Raw genomic sequence first — 16,129 nt, 5'->3', positions numbered from 1 at the left:
TTCCACACGTTATACTATGACTTTTATTCGACATACTTGACTATGACATTTTTTCGACGTACTATACTATGACTTTTTTTAACTTTTTCCAACATATACATATATACTATGACGTTTTTTGGGACATACTATACTATGTGTCTTTTTGACTCTTTTTTCGTCAAACAATAGTGTGATTTTCTTTCAAGATACCGTACTATGACTTTTTTTTACATACAATACTGACTTTTTTTCGACATACTATACTATAATTCTTTTCAACATACTGTACTATGACTTTATTTCGACATACAATACTATGACTTTTTTTTCCAACATACTATACTATGACTTTTATTTTTTTGACATACGATACTATGACTTTTTTTTCGACATACTATACAATGACTTTTTTTCATTTTTGACATACGATACTATGACTTACATACTTGACAACACAACTATGACATTTTTTTTACTTTTTTCGACATAGTATACTATGATTTTTTTGCAACATACAATACCATGATTTTTTTTCGACATACTGTACTATGATTTTATTTTGACATACTATACTATGACTTTTTTACTTTTCCGACATACTATACTGACTTTTTTTGACATACTATACTTACATTTTTTCAACATACTGTACTATGACTTTATTTCGGCATACTATAATATAATTTTTTTTTTTTTGCGACATAAGGTAAGATAAGATAAGATACGATATTCCTTTATTAGTCCCACACTGGGAAAATTTGCAGTGTACAGCATCAAAGTGGATAGTGCAAAAAACAAGAAGCATCAGCTAACACAGTAAAAAAAAAAGAGCTAAACAAAGTGACACAAAATATGAACCATTTAAATAGAAGGAAGTATAAAAATAGGAGCAGTATATACAGTATTGACAATAAACAGACTATTAAAAAATTGCACAAGTGGAAAAATTGTATTGCACAGTGAGAATGAAATGAAATTCCACCTGAAAATATTGCACAGTATGAATTACATTTGAGTAGTAATGATATTGCAAAGTGAGTATACAGTATAGTGCAGTTATTGACAGTTTTTTGGTGTGTATGTGGTCTACTGAGAGCAGTGCTGGTTGTGGAGTCTGACAGCTGCAGGAAGGAAGGACCTGCGATAGCACTCCTTCACACACTTCGGGTGGAGCAGCCTGTCACTGAAGGAGCTCTCTAGTGCTGTGATGGTCTCCTGCATTAGGTTGGAGTCATTCTCCATCATGGATGACAGCTTAGCCATCATCCTCTTCTCTCCCAACACCTCCACTGGGTCGAGGGGGCATCCCAGGACAGAGCTGGCCTTCCTGATCACTCTGTCGAGTCTCTTCCTGTCCAACATTCGATACTATGACTTTTTTTTACTTTTTTCGACATACTGCACTATGTTTGTTTTTTTTGACAGACTATGTCACTTTTTTATTTTTTCGATATACTATACTATCACTTTTTTTTCCAACATACGACTTTTTTCATGACATTTTTCAACATACTGCACTTTGGCTTTTTATGACAAAGTATACTATGATATTCTAATCATATTTTATGGCATAGTATACTATAACTTTTTACTCCATTTTTCAACTTACGTTACTTTGACTTTTTTGACATTTGTGACATTTTTATGGCATATTATAATAATTTTCTTATATTTTAATGGCATAGTATATAATGACTTTTTTCTGACAATTTTATGACATACTATACTATGATTTTTTCTGACTATTTTATGGCTTATTATACTATGATATTTTCATGACATTTTATGGCATACTATACTTTGACTTTTTTTATGGCATACGATATGAGATTTTTCATGACATTTTTATATTATACTATACCATGTCTTTTTTCGTGACTTTTTTATCACATACTATATCACAAAGCTGTATTATATTTAAAATATATATATTTTTACTAAACAATAGTCAAAGTATCAAGACAATATCTTGCTTTACTGGCATTTCCTTGCATTGAGTTTGTCCAGTATTGATCTTGTCTCGGAGGCGGCTGAGCTGCTTCTGATTAGCCTCCCTGTGGTTCTCCAGCTGCTCCTCCAGTGATTTCTGAGGGACGAAGACACACAATCATGCAAATATAAAAATCATTCTTATGACTGTTGCAGTTTCCAGCTGTGTACAGACAGTTGTGTTTTTCAGGTCAACCTCTCCCCACCACCATGATGCCCTCCTCTCCATCCAGTCTGCTGCTCCTCCCCCAACACCTTGTGTCTTTTCAATCCGTCATTAATCTATAAATAATAAGTGAAGAAACATGTTGTCCCACCAGTGGTAGAAGATGTTATTGGAGAGGAGTGGATGTGACTTTGTTTTGATAGTTTTAGTTTGTTTGTCTCTTTGGCATTGGCCCACACTCAGCCCTCTCCATTATGCGTAATTTGAGCACAGCTGGCACAGCATGGGTCCCTTGACTTATTATTTATGTCTACCAACATGGCATGTTGTCATGTAATATAGACCAGAATCATTCCAGTAATCACAATGCTATGATGAAACGTGGGTTAATTAGCCAATGTAGAAACTATCAATATCCACAAATCTTTAAATCACTGAGTAAACTGATATGCCATTGTTAGCATATTTCTGCCTCCTATAATTAGATAATTCTACCCAACAAGAGCAACGTTACAGTATTTAAGCAGTTGGTAATATGAGGTAATGACAGAAATAGGAGCATCATGTGCTGTAAATTAAAACTGTGCGGTAGGTAACAGGTAAAAAGGACTGGGTGGGCTGTAATTTGTCAAATATAACTATCATGAATGACATCAAGTCATTTCAACACATAAATCCTTTCAGTGACACAGTAGGAGCTGTAATCACTTTTTGGCAAGTGGAAAACTGTATGTGTTGTAGGCCTATTACAGCTTTAAAGATATTTAAACTGGTAAAAAAAAGAAAGTACTGGTTTAGTTATAATCTATGGCATAGAGCAGGTAAAATAATGCAGAGTCAAAATGCAAAAGACATCATTTCTATAACCCATTCTTAAATCATCATAAAGCTATGTGTATTTGCATGTTATGACTGTTTGATCCAGATAACTGGATTACAGTTTCTTAATTAATGTGAAGGCCTGAACTGTGCCAACATAACATCATATATTCAATTATGAATTAGATTATTAAAAGTTACTGTGTGAAATTTCCACTTTTTCTGCATCTAGGCTAGTTTTATAATAATGTTTTTTAAATAGATACATATTTTGATATATAACTAATATTGCTTTGAGGTGTAGGGCAGATATCATGGCACTATTAGTGCAAATTTGAACAAAATAGGTGAAAAATACATATTATTAAGTAGGTAATAGTGAAGGCAAAAAAGCCTTGTGACAGCTGCATTTATAGTTTCACTGTAAAATGCCAACCTTTTTATTCTGTAAATTAAGTTTTGTTTTTGTTTATATTATGGGTAGGTTAACTTAGTATAAGTCCCAGGTCTAGGGAAGAGTGTGTCCGCTGTTTTATTAAGAACTGCGTGACTGCTGATATTTCAATCTTACCTTGTTCCCAAACGGATACAGTTATTAGAAACGTTCTACATCTCTCCATCTGTCCAGGTTTGCACCCATCACCATGCAGGTACCCGACCACATCCCCATATCTCACCCCTGCATAGAGAGCTGGGGGTGGGAATCCCAGCCAACAGAGGCCTGGTCCTGTCTCCAGACACACATCAGTGTGATGGAAAGTCACCTCAGTAAGCCAGGAACTCAGCTCACCCTGTATGAAGCCAGCTTAAAGAACCAAAAGAGAATCAAGAAGGAAATTTATGGGAGGGAGAGAGGAGGCTTTCTGTCAGAAGATGAGATAATCTGAAGAGGCAGCCTCAGATACACACACGCACAGGTTAATGCAGTGGAAAAACCATGGCAAGAAAAATGTACTTTGGAAGAGCCACATGGGGTGTTATCTTAAAGGGATAATGAATATGTTTTTCCCTGCCAATGAGAGCGAGTTTCAGCGTCTAGTTTGTGATGGTAATTTCCACACAGACGTCAACCTGGTTCCAGTTTGGTGACCAGGGATAATGCAAGTCACGCATGACTGTTTCTGTCTTTGTCTCTGTGTATCTCACTCCATCTGTCTGTATATCCAATGACACCAATTACTATTATCATTATTATTTTTTGTATTAAAAAACAGGACTGCATAAATACAAATTTAAAACACAAAATCTTTACTCTGATTTGCATTTTGCTGCTGTTTTTTTTTATATTTTTCATGAGTCCTGGAGGCACAAAAGGTTTCTTTCACCCACTCCTCAACTTTTTACCCCACCATGACGTTCCTCTCCTCCCTCCTCACTTCTATAGCCGCTATATCCTGTGTGGTGAAGCTGGCACTAGGCTTCCAGAGCTTTCCTGCACAGACGTTTTTGATTCAAGCGCTGAAGTTTCTCGGTTTCTCTACATGTGTGGCGTAGACCATCTTCTTCCCCGCTCTGTTTACTGAACAGTAAAACCCGGAGGCCACAGACCGACGTGGGCTCACACTGAGCCTCTTCATTCCCACCAGAAAGGAGCCCATTTCATGAAAAATTATTCTAATAACGTGACCAGAGCCCAAAACACTTCCTTTCCCGCAGCTCTGCAGATCAGGTTTTTGTTATATTATTCTTCATATTACAGTATTGGCCGCCAGAGTGCCTCATAAACACTAACCCCAAATTATCTAGCGCTTTTTCAAAGTAGTGCACTTGAGTCTTTCTCAGTTCAAGCTCACACCAACACTTATTCTAAACCCCAAACAGGCTGAAATAGTCCGATATGTTGGGGCTTTTAGGGGCTTGTAAGTGAATTAGAACTGCCTTGAAAATGCCCCAGGGGGAACAGACGATAGAGGGAACAAACCAGAGAAAGACGAGTAAAATAACAAGGAAAGGAGACGATGAGAGACAGGAAAAGAGCAAAGAGAAGTATAGGATGTAGAGGGTGAGAGAAGTTGAGTGAAAGAGAGGAAGAAAAAGAGGAAGGAAAGGCCTGGTTTTCCTTTCCCTAACTCTGGATTCCTGGGTAATGACCGGGCTGTAATGGTACTGAGCCTCATTTCGCCAAATGAAACAAGAGGCCCAGCCAGCCCGATGATGTTTATTTCTCTCCATTTTTCATCTTTTCCTTTTTTTCATTTTTGACATAAAAATCATACACACAGAATCTGCATTTCATTTTCAATGGCAGCCCACTGTTTTCTTCCCCTTTTCTCATCTGCTACCCCCTATTTTTTTTCTTGCACATTCAGCAGAGTCCTCTGGCCAAAGCAGGGATTTGTGGCTTGCTAACCAGCGGAGGGGATATTTTCTGAGAAATCCCCTCTGCCAACAACTTTCTTCGTTGCGGCCTCATATGCTGACCCGAGCAAGCGTCCTTTGAATCACTGCTGAGAGAGACTTTTGGTCCATACTGTCTTTGTCAAGCAGTGACCCAGAGTTGAACATGGGCGCCTTTAAGTTGGTAGAACAACGTCAAAGAAAAGAGTATTTCTACTGTTTTTGACTTGGATGAGTGCTGGTATGAAGGAATAGTCAGTGAAACCCCGTTCATGCGTCAGCAAAGTCAGCAATAAACCTGCAGAGAGCACTTTAAGCCTGCACACTCACGCACATTCAACAACCCCAGTAGTGTGGAACAGTTTGCAGTTCTGTGAAGCTGATCAGCTCCGCGAGCCACTGATGGGCCCCGATCCAGCGGCCACAGCGGCTGAATGAGAGCAGGCCAGACTGCGTGCCACGGGGGATTTCTGGGATCAGTGAATCTCTCCTTCTATCTCCGTATGGCTCAGAGGCTTCGGCTTTTGCAGCGAGCATGATATCTGGCCACGGTCCTTATTTGGTTCGATTTACGGGCGCCATGCAGCAACCGCAAAGTCAAAATCCCAGACATAAATTCTCTCTCTGCGTACACTGTCAAAGCAAACCACATCAACCAAAATATTTAGTACAATTGTGGTTTATATTGATGCATTTGGCTGTTACCTGAAACTCACAGCACTTGACATATTAAATAGATGGTCATCAAACTGTAGCTATATGCAATCCATGAAAAATGGTGCTACACTTTTTACCCCATCCGTCCCCCTTTTCCTCATCCGTCCACACATGGCAGCTCCACCAGCATCCGCACCCTCTCCCACTGTTGTCCCGAGCCAGGCAGTTTGACGGCCGGTGCCCACTTTTTGCCAGAAATAAAAATATTTGTTCAGTTAAGTGTTTCTGCAAATGGCTTAACGGTCTCATGGGCTGTCGGGCAACTGGAGTTCAGGTGGTCCGGCTGGTCCTCGCTGATGGACTGATTTCAGTACACTCATCTGATTTCTCAGAGAAAGACATCAGCCTCACACATGATTCCTGGAAACATGGAGGGCAGCAGAAGCTGGCTCAGGGTTCATCCTCTAAACCAAATAGTGGCCCCTTGGCACGCAGCGCCTCCCGTCTGATTCCCCTTAACTCCCCGGCCTATAGCCTTTATCAGTCCTGCTTGGACATCTGACTGGACCAGTTGAGCTGAGACAAGGCCCATGAAACATTTCTGACATTGCTCAAATGTGTGGCTAATCAGGAATGGCTGCTCATGTGTGGAGGATTCTCTAACTGGGGGGACACGGGGAGAAAAAGGGGGGGAGGTGATGCTGTACAGCTGTATAACACTTTGGGGGTAGAACAAACAGTTCTGCAAATGATGCCAGTGATTTATATATTTTTATAGGTTTATAGGCTGTTCACGTCTATATAACTTTATGAAAATATTAGTGTATGGGTCAACCATGCTGTGAGCACATAAATGTAAAGACTATTTCTAGTGATATGGTGTAACAAAACCCTTTTTTGACACCTTACCAATTAAGAACCTACACTGTAAGTACTTAGTTGAAATCTAATCATAAAAAAACAATTGTTACTAGTGGAAAAAATGGCCAATTAAGATATTATAGGCTATTAGGGATAAAGATTATACTCTTTATTGGTCAAAATGTGAGGGCCAACTGCATTTAGAGCATTAAACGAGGTGTGAGGGGGGAAAGTGTGCAGGACATTTAGATAGTGTGAATACTTGCTTTTTGCTTTTAATAATCACAGATATTTCATAGAAATGTGCTTTTGATTTCCACAGCGAAATGCATGGTATACTGTCTACTACGACACCTCCATCAAGAAAATCACCATAAACGACACAGTGAGGAAAAACAGTGTCAAAAGGAATCGTTTTTTCTGCTACGACTTCACTCGCTGAGAGAGTTGTGTAGCCTGCGTAGGTAATAAATATCAGCGTTTTTTTTATCATCTTAATTATACAGACATTTTTCTGTTCTCCTCCACAGGCCAGCTCCCCCTCAGACCCAGCAGGTTGCCGTGACGATGCCAAGCACTCCCCTCGACAAGCAACAACAGCAGCATTCAACGGGCGAAGATTTAGAGCTCTGCAAATATTGGCCGCGCCGGCTTTCATGTGCCAAGAATTGGGAGGCATAGAAGAAGTTTAGGAGGCGGTTTGGTGTTGGTTGTGACTTTCACCTCTACCTGTTCCAAACTTCTGGAAATATATTTTCCCATATTCAGTATAAACTAGAGGAGGCAGGCGACGGGGAGAGGGGAGTTTCCGTAGTGGAGCTAAATGAGATTGAGGCAGAAAAAGCAGCAGGGAGAGAGCAATCAAAAGAAGATTTAGATTCCCCAGAAGAGACAGCGCACATATTGAGAGGTGGGTCGACTCCCACCGCCGCCCGAGAGCTCTACTCTATTCACCCTGACACATTAGTATTCTAATGCCAGTGGGAATATGTATGACTGCCTCCGAGAGAAAGAGATGCACAAGCCTGTGCCAGAGGAGCAGGAGAAAAGACAATGGAGGGGTAAACAGAAGAGAGACATTAATGTGGTAGAGACCTGTAGGGAGAGAGGCATTAACACCATAGAGGGGGTTTTATATGATGACAACATTTATCTCCCTGCAGTCATTGTCTCCATGCCGACACAGCAGCGCTTTAAGACCAGAGGGGCTCTCTTCTCATGCCTGTGCACCCTGGTTCACCTTTATAGTCACACAATGAATTCATAATGATGAATTACTTTTGATCTACAAAGCTTGTTTTCGGTTATAGTTTAACCTCATGTGCTCACAGTACTCATCAGTAAAATGAGCTTAAAGTATCAAAAGTGAAAGTACTCTATAGTACATTGGCTCCTGTGAGTATTATATGTATATCGCATTATCAAACTTTATATACAGTTAGTTTGGTCCAGGGGTCACGTTCCTCCAATTAGTCACAAGATAAATCGGGGGAGGGGTCATGAGATGATTAATGAGATTCAAAAGAAGAAAAAACAAGTTTTCTGCACCACTAATTTGTATTAATCTTTTGGAATATTCCCTTAAAGAAACAGTGTGTAGGATCTGGCGGTATCTAGCCGTGAGGTTGCAGACTTCTCGGCGTATTGGATTGTTACGGTGGCCGACACAAAAACGCAAATGGCCCTCTCTAGAGCCAGTTGTTGTAAGAGTAGAGTACTTAGACTGTGTGTACTTGGGAAGTGAGTGGTGAAGCAACGTTTTCGGTTACAGTAACGAAGCAGGAAAAGTTAACAGTGTTTGGTTTGTCCGTTCCAGGCTACTGTAGAAACATGGCGGTGCAACATGGCAGACTCTGTGGAGATGACCTGCTCCCTATGTAGATATAAACAGCTCATTAATAGTGTACACATTAATACATCAATAATTATAATCCAGTATAATATATATTATTCTAAAATGAGCCATTCTGCACAGTGAGTACTTTTATGTTTGGTACTTTAAATATATTTTGATGCTTATACTTTTTTACTTTTACTTAAGTAAGATTTTGAATGCAGGACTTTTACTTGTAACTAAGTATTTCTACACTGTAGTATTGATATCCCACTGGTCATTTAATGTTTGCTCTTTTTTAAATCTATTTTTTCTCTTTGAGCCTGAAACAATTATTTCAATGAAACCATCTGAGAGGGTTAGAAGGGAAAGGTGTCATTGGTAGAACCGCTAACAACTCATACACATCTGAAACGTGACAATGGGCCCTAACCAGACATTGTTTTTTTTTTTCAAATCAAGTCTTTTTGAAAGTCCAACCTACACAGGACAGGTTTAGTCTTTACAATGCATTGTATTCTATAAACGTAACATGTTTTGTTTTTGTACCTAAAAACTTAATCTGAAAACTAGCTAGTAATTACACCTATCAAATAACAACAACAACATTTCCCTCTGAATTATAAGTAGCATAAAATGGAAATGCTCAAGTAAAGAAAAGGTACCTTAAAATTGCACTATGCAAAGTACTTGATTAAATGTACTTAGTAAGCCACCGCTGGTGAACACGTAGAAATTCCCAGTGGATAGACAATGCAAATTACATTTTAGGATTAAGAAAATAAGTGTGTAAACTTCAGTCATTGTTCATCACAAAGCAAACAACATTAATATAAATCAAATCTAATAAGAAGATTTAATTTGTGCTTCTGTTCTCTTTAAAGTCCCTTTTATTAATTTATGAACTGTACACCACTTTAACAGCAGCCTAGTATAACATGCAATGAATTTAAACTACTTTACCAATAAATCAACTGGGCTTAAATAGTGTACTCTGGACTCCACGCCTGCATCAGACTGACTAAACATACACAACAACCTGATGCTTGTGAATATTTTCACCATGTCCGACAGCGAGTTGGATCAACTTGAAGCCCCATGTCAAAATGCATTTTCTATGGTCCCTTAATAACTCAGGCTAATCACTTTAGTATTGTCTCTGGGGGCACAATGCCTCCCCTCATGTGCTGTATCCTAGCGAGGGGGCTAGGGAGCGGTGTGGTGACGGTGTGTTGAATTTGGGTGACAGGGCCCCAGTGGGAGTGGGCGCCCCCCTGTCCCTCAGATAATCCCCAGGAGAAAGGGCCTGCATTTAGGGTGCGATACGCTTAATCCGGGGGGGCCTCGTTCACAAAGCAACCCGGCACTTCCTCTGGCCTGGGAGCTTCCGCTGGTCTGGGGGGCCTGGCGTGGGTGCCAGTACAAACATCAGCGCCAATAATACACGTCCGCATCACAATGGCGCAAACAACAGACATGTAGACACACACACACACAGACACACACACACAGACGTGGAACGGTGGACAGTGGGGTGAGCATGGGAGAATCAAAAAAACAAACTTGTAAATTCACACTGTCCTTATGGGGAGCCAATCCAAACAAGCAGCCCACGCTCAGCAAGAGTAAACACAGCGCACGCACACACACACACACACACTACATACTGTGGGCAGAAGCAGTGTTTACATTCTGCCCCCGGGTACGATGAAACAAAGCTTGTGTGTACAGCAGAAAGGACCCAAACAGAGAGGGATCAAACCGCTCACCGCCTACAGATAGTTTCATATTTACTAACAGGAAGACAGTGTCGTGTAGTAGTCCCTTCAGATGCTACATGGAGTCCCGCGTTACTCACATACAGTGGATGTGAGCGAGGGAATGCTGGTGGACGACGCATACGCTTCAACTCCATCAGCATTTGTCTTCATACTGAAAGTGGGGAAAAAAAAGATAAAATCTGCAAAACTCTTCTTTTCCTAAAAACACTTTTCCCTCTTATTTACCACAAAACCAAATGATACTCACCAAGGCAGCACATAGCATTTAGAGGCGTTTACGTAAACAGCTGAGGGATATTATTCCATATTTCTCTGACATGATTCCACACGCAAGTTTGGATTTGGAAAAAGGGAAATACGTCAGGAATGGCGTCTCTTTTTCCCCATTTACAGACTTTTCCTTCCCATACTATTTCACGCTGACACATCCTCTTTCCTCTGTGGGTCCCCTGGCATTTTTACTGGGCCACAATACATGTCGGTGGAGAAGCCCAGAGGTGGACGAAGTACTAAGCACTTTTACTTAGGTAAAAGTATCAATACTACAGTGTAGAAATACTTAGTTACAAGTAAAAGTCCTGCATTCAAAATCTTACTTAAGTAAAAGTTAAAAAGTATAAGCATCAAAATATACTTAAAGTACCAAACATAAAAGTACTCACTGTGCAGAATGGCCCATTTTAGAATAATATATATTATACTGGATTATAATTATTGATGTATTAATGTGTACATCAGCTTAATGTTGCAGCTGGTAAAGATGAGGCTCATTTAAATTATTTTATATACTGCTGGGTAGTTTAACCTATAATACTACATCATATTTTATTAGCTGAGTTATTATTATTATTATTATTATATAATCTAAATCTGCAAAGTAACTAAAGCTTTCCAGTATATATAGCGCAGTAAAAAGTACAATATTTGCCTCTGAGATGTAGTGGAGTAGAAGTAGAAAGTAGCATAAATTGGAAATAAAGTTGGAAAAATAAGTAAAGTAAAGTTCCTCAAGATTGTATTTGATTTTGTAGTTTAACTGCTTTCATGGCTAACTCTTCAGCCGACTCTTTAACTACTTTCAGTGCTTACGCAATTCAGCTGCCGACAGGACTTAAACTTGGACCTAAGTTTGGAAATGCGTTCACTAATTAGACTTCAGCTGATTTTAGCTTGCTTAGGGCTCTTAAAATTCAACAACACTTCGATTCCTTTCACTGCTTCAACCTTTACTGACATTTCAACGTCTTTACATGCTTCAACTCCCTTACAACGAGTCAATGCAACACGTTCTCATCCCAACTCGCCACGTACCGCTGCTTTGTCCCGCCCCTTGGCGTCACTTTAGGTTTAGGCAACAAAACCACTATAGTTAGGTTTAGGAAAGAAATACATGGTTGGCCTTAAAACTTCTACGTTTTTACAGTGAAAATGTCACTGAACGGTGTGAATACGGGACATGAATGAACAGCTGATTGTAACGTGAAAGTGAAACTTAAAGCATGGGACACAAACAGCGCTCTCCTGGATGAAAGCTTTGTGTTTGTTGGACCCATCCACCTCCCGTCCCTTCCGCCCTGTGTGTCTTTTCGCTTTTTAAACTACATCACCACAGTCACTCCCGGCGCACTTTCTCTGAGTGTTTACGGTTGCCACATTGTAGTTAATGGAACACCCGGTGCGTTTCATACTCCCGCTAAAGGGTGCCTTGTGCTGCGGTACCGAACGCCGACGGCTGTGACAAAGCCTCTGTATTTGGCGCCGTGGGAATGAGAACGGGCTGGTCTCATGGAAATATTTAACATTTTAAGATATTCTAACTTGTTTACAGCGTGCCAGTTTCCGTCCACACTTCAATTTCCTTCAGAAAACGCAGCCTTGTCTAGCTCTTAAGGTCATCTTACTACGGGGGTCATACTCTCCTTTCCCAGCTTCTTGGCAGTCTCTTTATTTTCCAGAGTGACATACCTCCCACCCATTTGGCACCTACACAGCCTGAAATAAACCATAGAGAGTATTTAAACCATCTCTGAGACTCAGGTCTGACATGAAAATAAAGCCTTCTCTTCAGGTTCCTTTCTTCTCTGAATGCTGACCTTTGGCTGAACAGTATTTCAGCAGCAGTGCATGGTCAGTACAGACCTCATACTTAATAAGAATTATGAGCAGTGACACAATTATATATCAGCGTAATGTCCAAACCCTGCCATGCTGCGTCTTGCTCCATTATGGACTCATTATAAAATAGCCGGCCGGTCCAGGCCACTTGTTTTGACAGAAAGAGGTCCACCACAGCACTGGCACATGTCCTTATGCGTGGCGTCCACCAAGACTAACTACTCGTGACAGTGCCAGGAGTGTGTGTGTGCGTCTGTGTGAGTGCACATTAAGTCCGAGGGGAAGCATGCCTAATGTGGGAGAGAAACAGTGAATCCAACATGGCCACTAGCCAGCGTCAGTGTTCCCTTCTTGGAGAATTAGCCTGTCAATCCGTCCTAATTCCTGAGGACACCGGCTGCTCTTAAACCCAGGTTGAGTTTAAACTGGAGAGACTGACTCTCTCCACTGTTTTCTCAGGACTGGGTGCAGAATGGGTGGCAGGTCAGGCCACACTGGAGAGCGGAGCGGCTGCACAAATACTAGTCAAGCCCAGGGTCAAGCTGACACTTTAAAGTCTGTGGTTACACTTTTTCGCTCAGTCAATTGCATGATTGTGTGTTTCTAGGTGAGCATCCAGAAGAATAGGATACGCACCCCGCTGGGTTAGAACTGCTATCCCACACACAACTTGACTAACAGGAGGATTTGAAGAACATTTACTGGGCACTGTTAGTGTTGAGATCATGGAAAACCTGGTATCATCATGTTTAGTTTCACCTCCAAACTTTACACCACTGTTGTTTTTTGTTCAGAGTTTGCTGCTACTCCACAACGTGCTATCCTGCCTCTACTGTTCATGAGCTTCTTTTGAACACATAGCATGAATTTCTGAGGACACGCACAACCAAACTCTGAGCCCTGTGTTTGATCTTCCAGAAGATTTGCTATACAGTTTATATATTGTCATCACAATAACAAATTACAGATACTGTGACAGTATAGAATGTGTAGTCCTAGCAGTTCCTATTTGCACTGTAATCATGGATGTTATAATGACAGTCAATTTGATTATTTTTAATAAAAAAAAAATTAGCATATGAAATCTTGAGTTGTGGACCTTTGACCACCAAAATCTAATCAGTTAATCATCCTTGAGTCCAAGTGGACGTTTTTGCCAAATTTGAAGAAATTCCCTCAAGCCGTTCCTGAGATATCACGTGAATGGGATGAACGTGAGGTCACAGTGACCATGACTTTTGACCTTTGACAACCAAAATCTAATCAATTCATCCTTGCGTCCAAGTGGATATTTGTGCCAAATTTGAAGAAATTCCCTCCAGGAATTCCTGAGATATCACGTTCACAAGAATGGACCGGATAGCCGTACAGACGGATGAACGGACAACCCAAAAACATAATGCCTCCAGCCACAGCTGTCGCCGGCGCAGAGGCATTTTAATTTAAAAAGGAAAGTAAGTTTTAAATTGCATCAATCTGGTTCAAAGGGTTAAAATACACACTTGTAAATTAGATACAGTCTGAGATTACTGTAAGTGCCAAAAAAGGATGTCAGATGGAACATTTACACGTCTAGAGTTGCTTTGGAGCCAACACTATTACCAGGATATCTGTTAAATAACTAAGTTAAGCTACAAGCCTGCCTGCTGGCACCGGCTCAGCCGAGCCTGCTGGCTGAGAGCTGGGCTGCTGTTGACACCCTGTTTGAGGGCGAGAGGTCATCAGCGTTTGTGTTCTGCCGGCTCATATATCTAACACCTGTTGCTTGGCCCAGTTCAACAAGTCTCAACGCGAGCCATCATCTCTGGGTGTGCATGTGTTTTGGGATAAATATTACTGTATGTGTAAAAATGTAAAACAGTTTATGCCAGCAAGAGGACTCTTGATACATTATTGTTCCCAAAAATCCGTCCGCCAGTGGATTCAGGGTTGTGTTGCATGCAAAGGAAAGCCACAAAGTCCATGCAGGGAATATACAACCTCTTTATTTGGTTTAACCAAAAATAACAGAGTCCATATTAAAAGCAAAGCAAATAAAGCTATAAATATTACAGACAAAAAACACTGAAAAGAGTGAGTTATTTGCTTTAAATAAACCCAGTGAAAAAAAGTCTTTAATGTTGTGGAGTAGGGAAGTTCGGGGATATAATGTAGGCAACTGACAACCTCTTCCAAAACAGAACATGCTCTTCAAGTGGCTGACATTATACACCTAAACCTGTGTCAGTTCAGTGCTGAGCGGTCACCTGTGAGTTGCAGCATCATCGGGAACATCGTTACTGAAGCTTTTGAGGATGGAAAAAAATCAAAGTGATATCAAACTAACATTCAAGGGACCGGTCCCTGTACGGAGTCAAATCAAACAGAAGAGAACTAAACTGAGAGTTGATGCTGCAGGATTCATTGGTGAATAACATCTTTAAAGTAAATATGAATGAGACATAAATGATGAATGAGGCCAATGGGTGAATGGATACATACATAGATAGTGAGTGGCTACTGCATTGTTCCAGCCTGCGTAGAGCTAAGCGAAGTGAGACTACTGGGAACGGCAGCAGAAAGCACTTTCACAGACAGTGAGGAGACACCCACACACACACACACACACACACATAGATAAACAGAAACAGACAGACATTGCTGGGAGTTGTGTATTCACGTATATATTAAAAAGGTGCAGTGGTGTGTCGCTGTATGTTCAGGAGCGGTAGAGCAAGATCCTTTCCGCACAGTCCTGGCCGACCAAGCCGGCGTACTGCTGCACCTCCGTCTCGTCGCTGGAGCCTTTGCGTTTTCGGGTGTAGGCTGCGTAGGGCATGACGGCCCGTCTGTATAGCACCAGAGCTCTGCCCACGTCCTTCAGCACCCGAGCATCTCCTAGACACAAACATGAGGAGATAAAGCACAATGAGCATCGTCCTTATTTTCCCTCGTTCTCATGAGTTAACCTCTGACTGACTTGGCGAGGATGCGCCATTATTCCGAGAAGCCGCTGGAGGAGCAGAAAGCACTTTTTCCCCCCACAGCTCTAATTCCCCTGTGGCCCTAAAACCTGGAGTCACGGCGGTGCGTGAGCAGGCTAGTTAGTTGGCCTTGTTTACTGCGCCCTGCTGGCTTGCCAAACTCAGCATTTCATTAGGTCCTGTGTCGTACACTGCCAGCTCCCATCAGACCAGTGAAAACACTGCTAATCTCAAAAGTGTGCGTGTTCACCAGCTAAGAATGATCCTCTGGAGAGTCGGATGGAAAAATAGGGTAAAAAAAAAAAAGACCTCGCTCTGACACTAAAACTGCCTCCGGGAGCGAGAGGTTGAGCCAAAGCTGGCGCCAAGAGGACATGCAAGGGGTAGCACAGCAGGGAGCATCAACTGAGCCAACCAAACATACAGTAATGTGTGAATAGTGGCTCTCAAAATCCATCAGGAGCTCTAATCATCTTCCACTCCAGTCAGAATTGAGGAGTCCTTCATTTGCTGTCATTCACTGGAACTTCAAGAAGTATCTCATCCCCAATGGATGACATCCCAGTCACTCTAATTGCCCCTCTTAAAATGCTTTTATCTCTCCTTAGCTCTTAGCGAAGCTCAT

The 16,129-nt window shown here is 41.1% G+C and overlaps 1 protein-coding gene across 3 annotated transcripts in view; it reads right to left on the bottom strand.

Annotated features, from left to right (window-relative positions):
• Positions 1 to 14,510: 14,510 nt before the first annotated feature.
• Positions 14,511 to 16,129, bottom strand: part of ate1 (arginyltransferase 1) — a 63,816-nt gene continuing 62,197 nt past the window's right edge. For all 3 annotated transcript variants that reach the window (XM_074646655.1, XM_074646657.1, XM_074646656.1), the window contains one exon: positions 14,511 to 15,418. In XM_074646655.1, the coding sequence (XP_074502756.1) occupies positions 15,240 to 15,418 (179 nt within the window). In that variant the 3' untranslated portion in view covers positions 14,511 to 15,239. The remainder of the gene's footprint in view (positions 15,419 to 16,129) is intronic.

Source organism: Sebastes fasciatus, chromosome 9 (genome assembly GCF_043250625.1).
Source record: "Sebastes fasciatus isolate fSebFas1 chromosome 9, fSebFas1.pri, whole genome shotgun sequence".
Taxonomy (NCBI): Eukaryota; Metazoa; Chordata; class Actinopteri; order Perciformes; family Sebastidae; genus Sebastes; species Sebastes fasciatus.
This window is presented reverse-complemented; position numbering and strand designations above follow the sequence as displayed.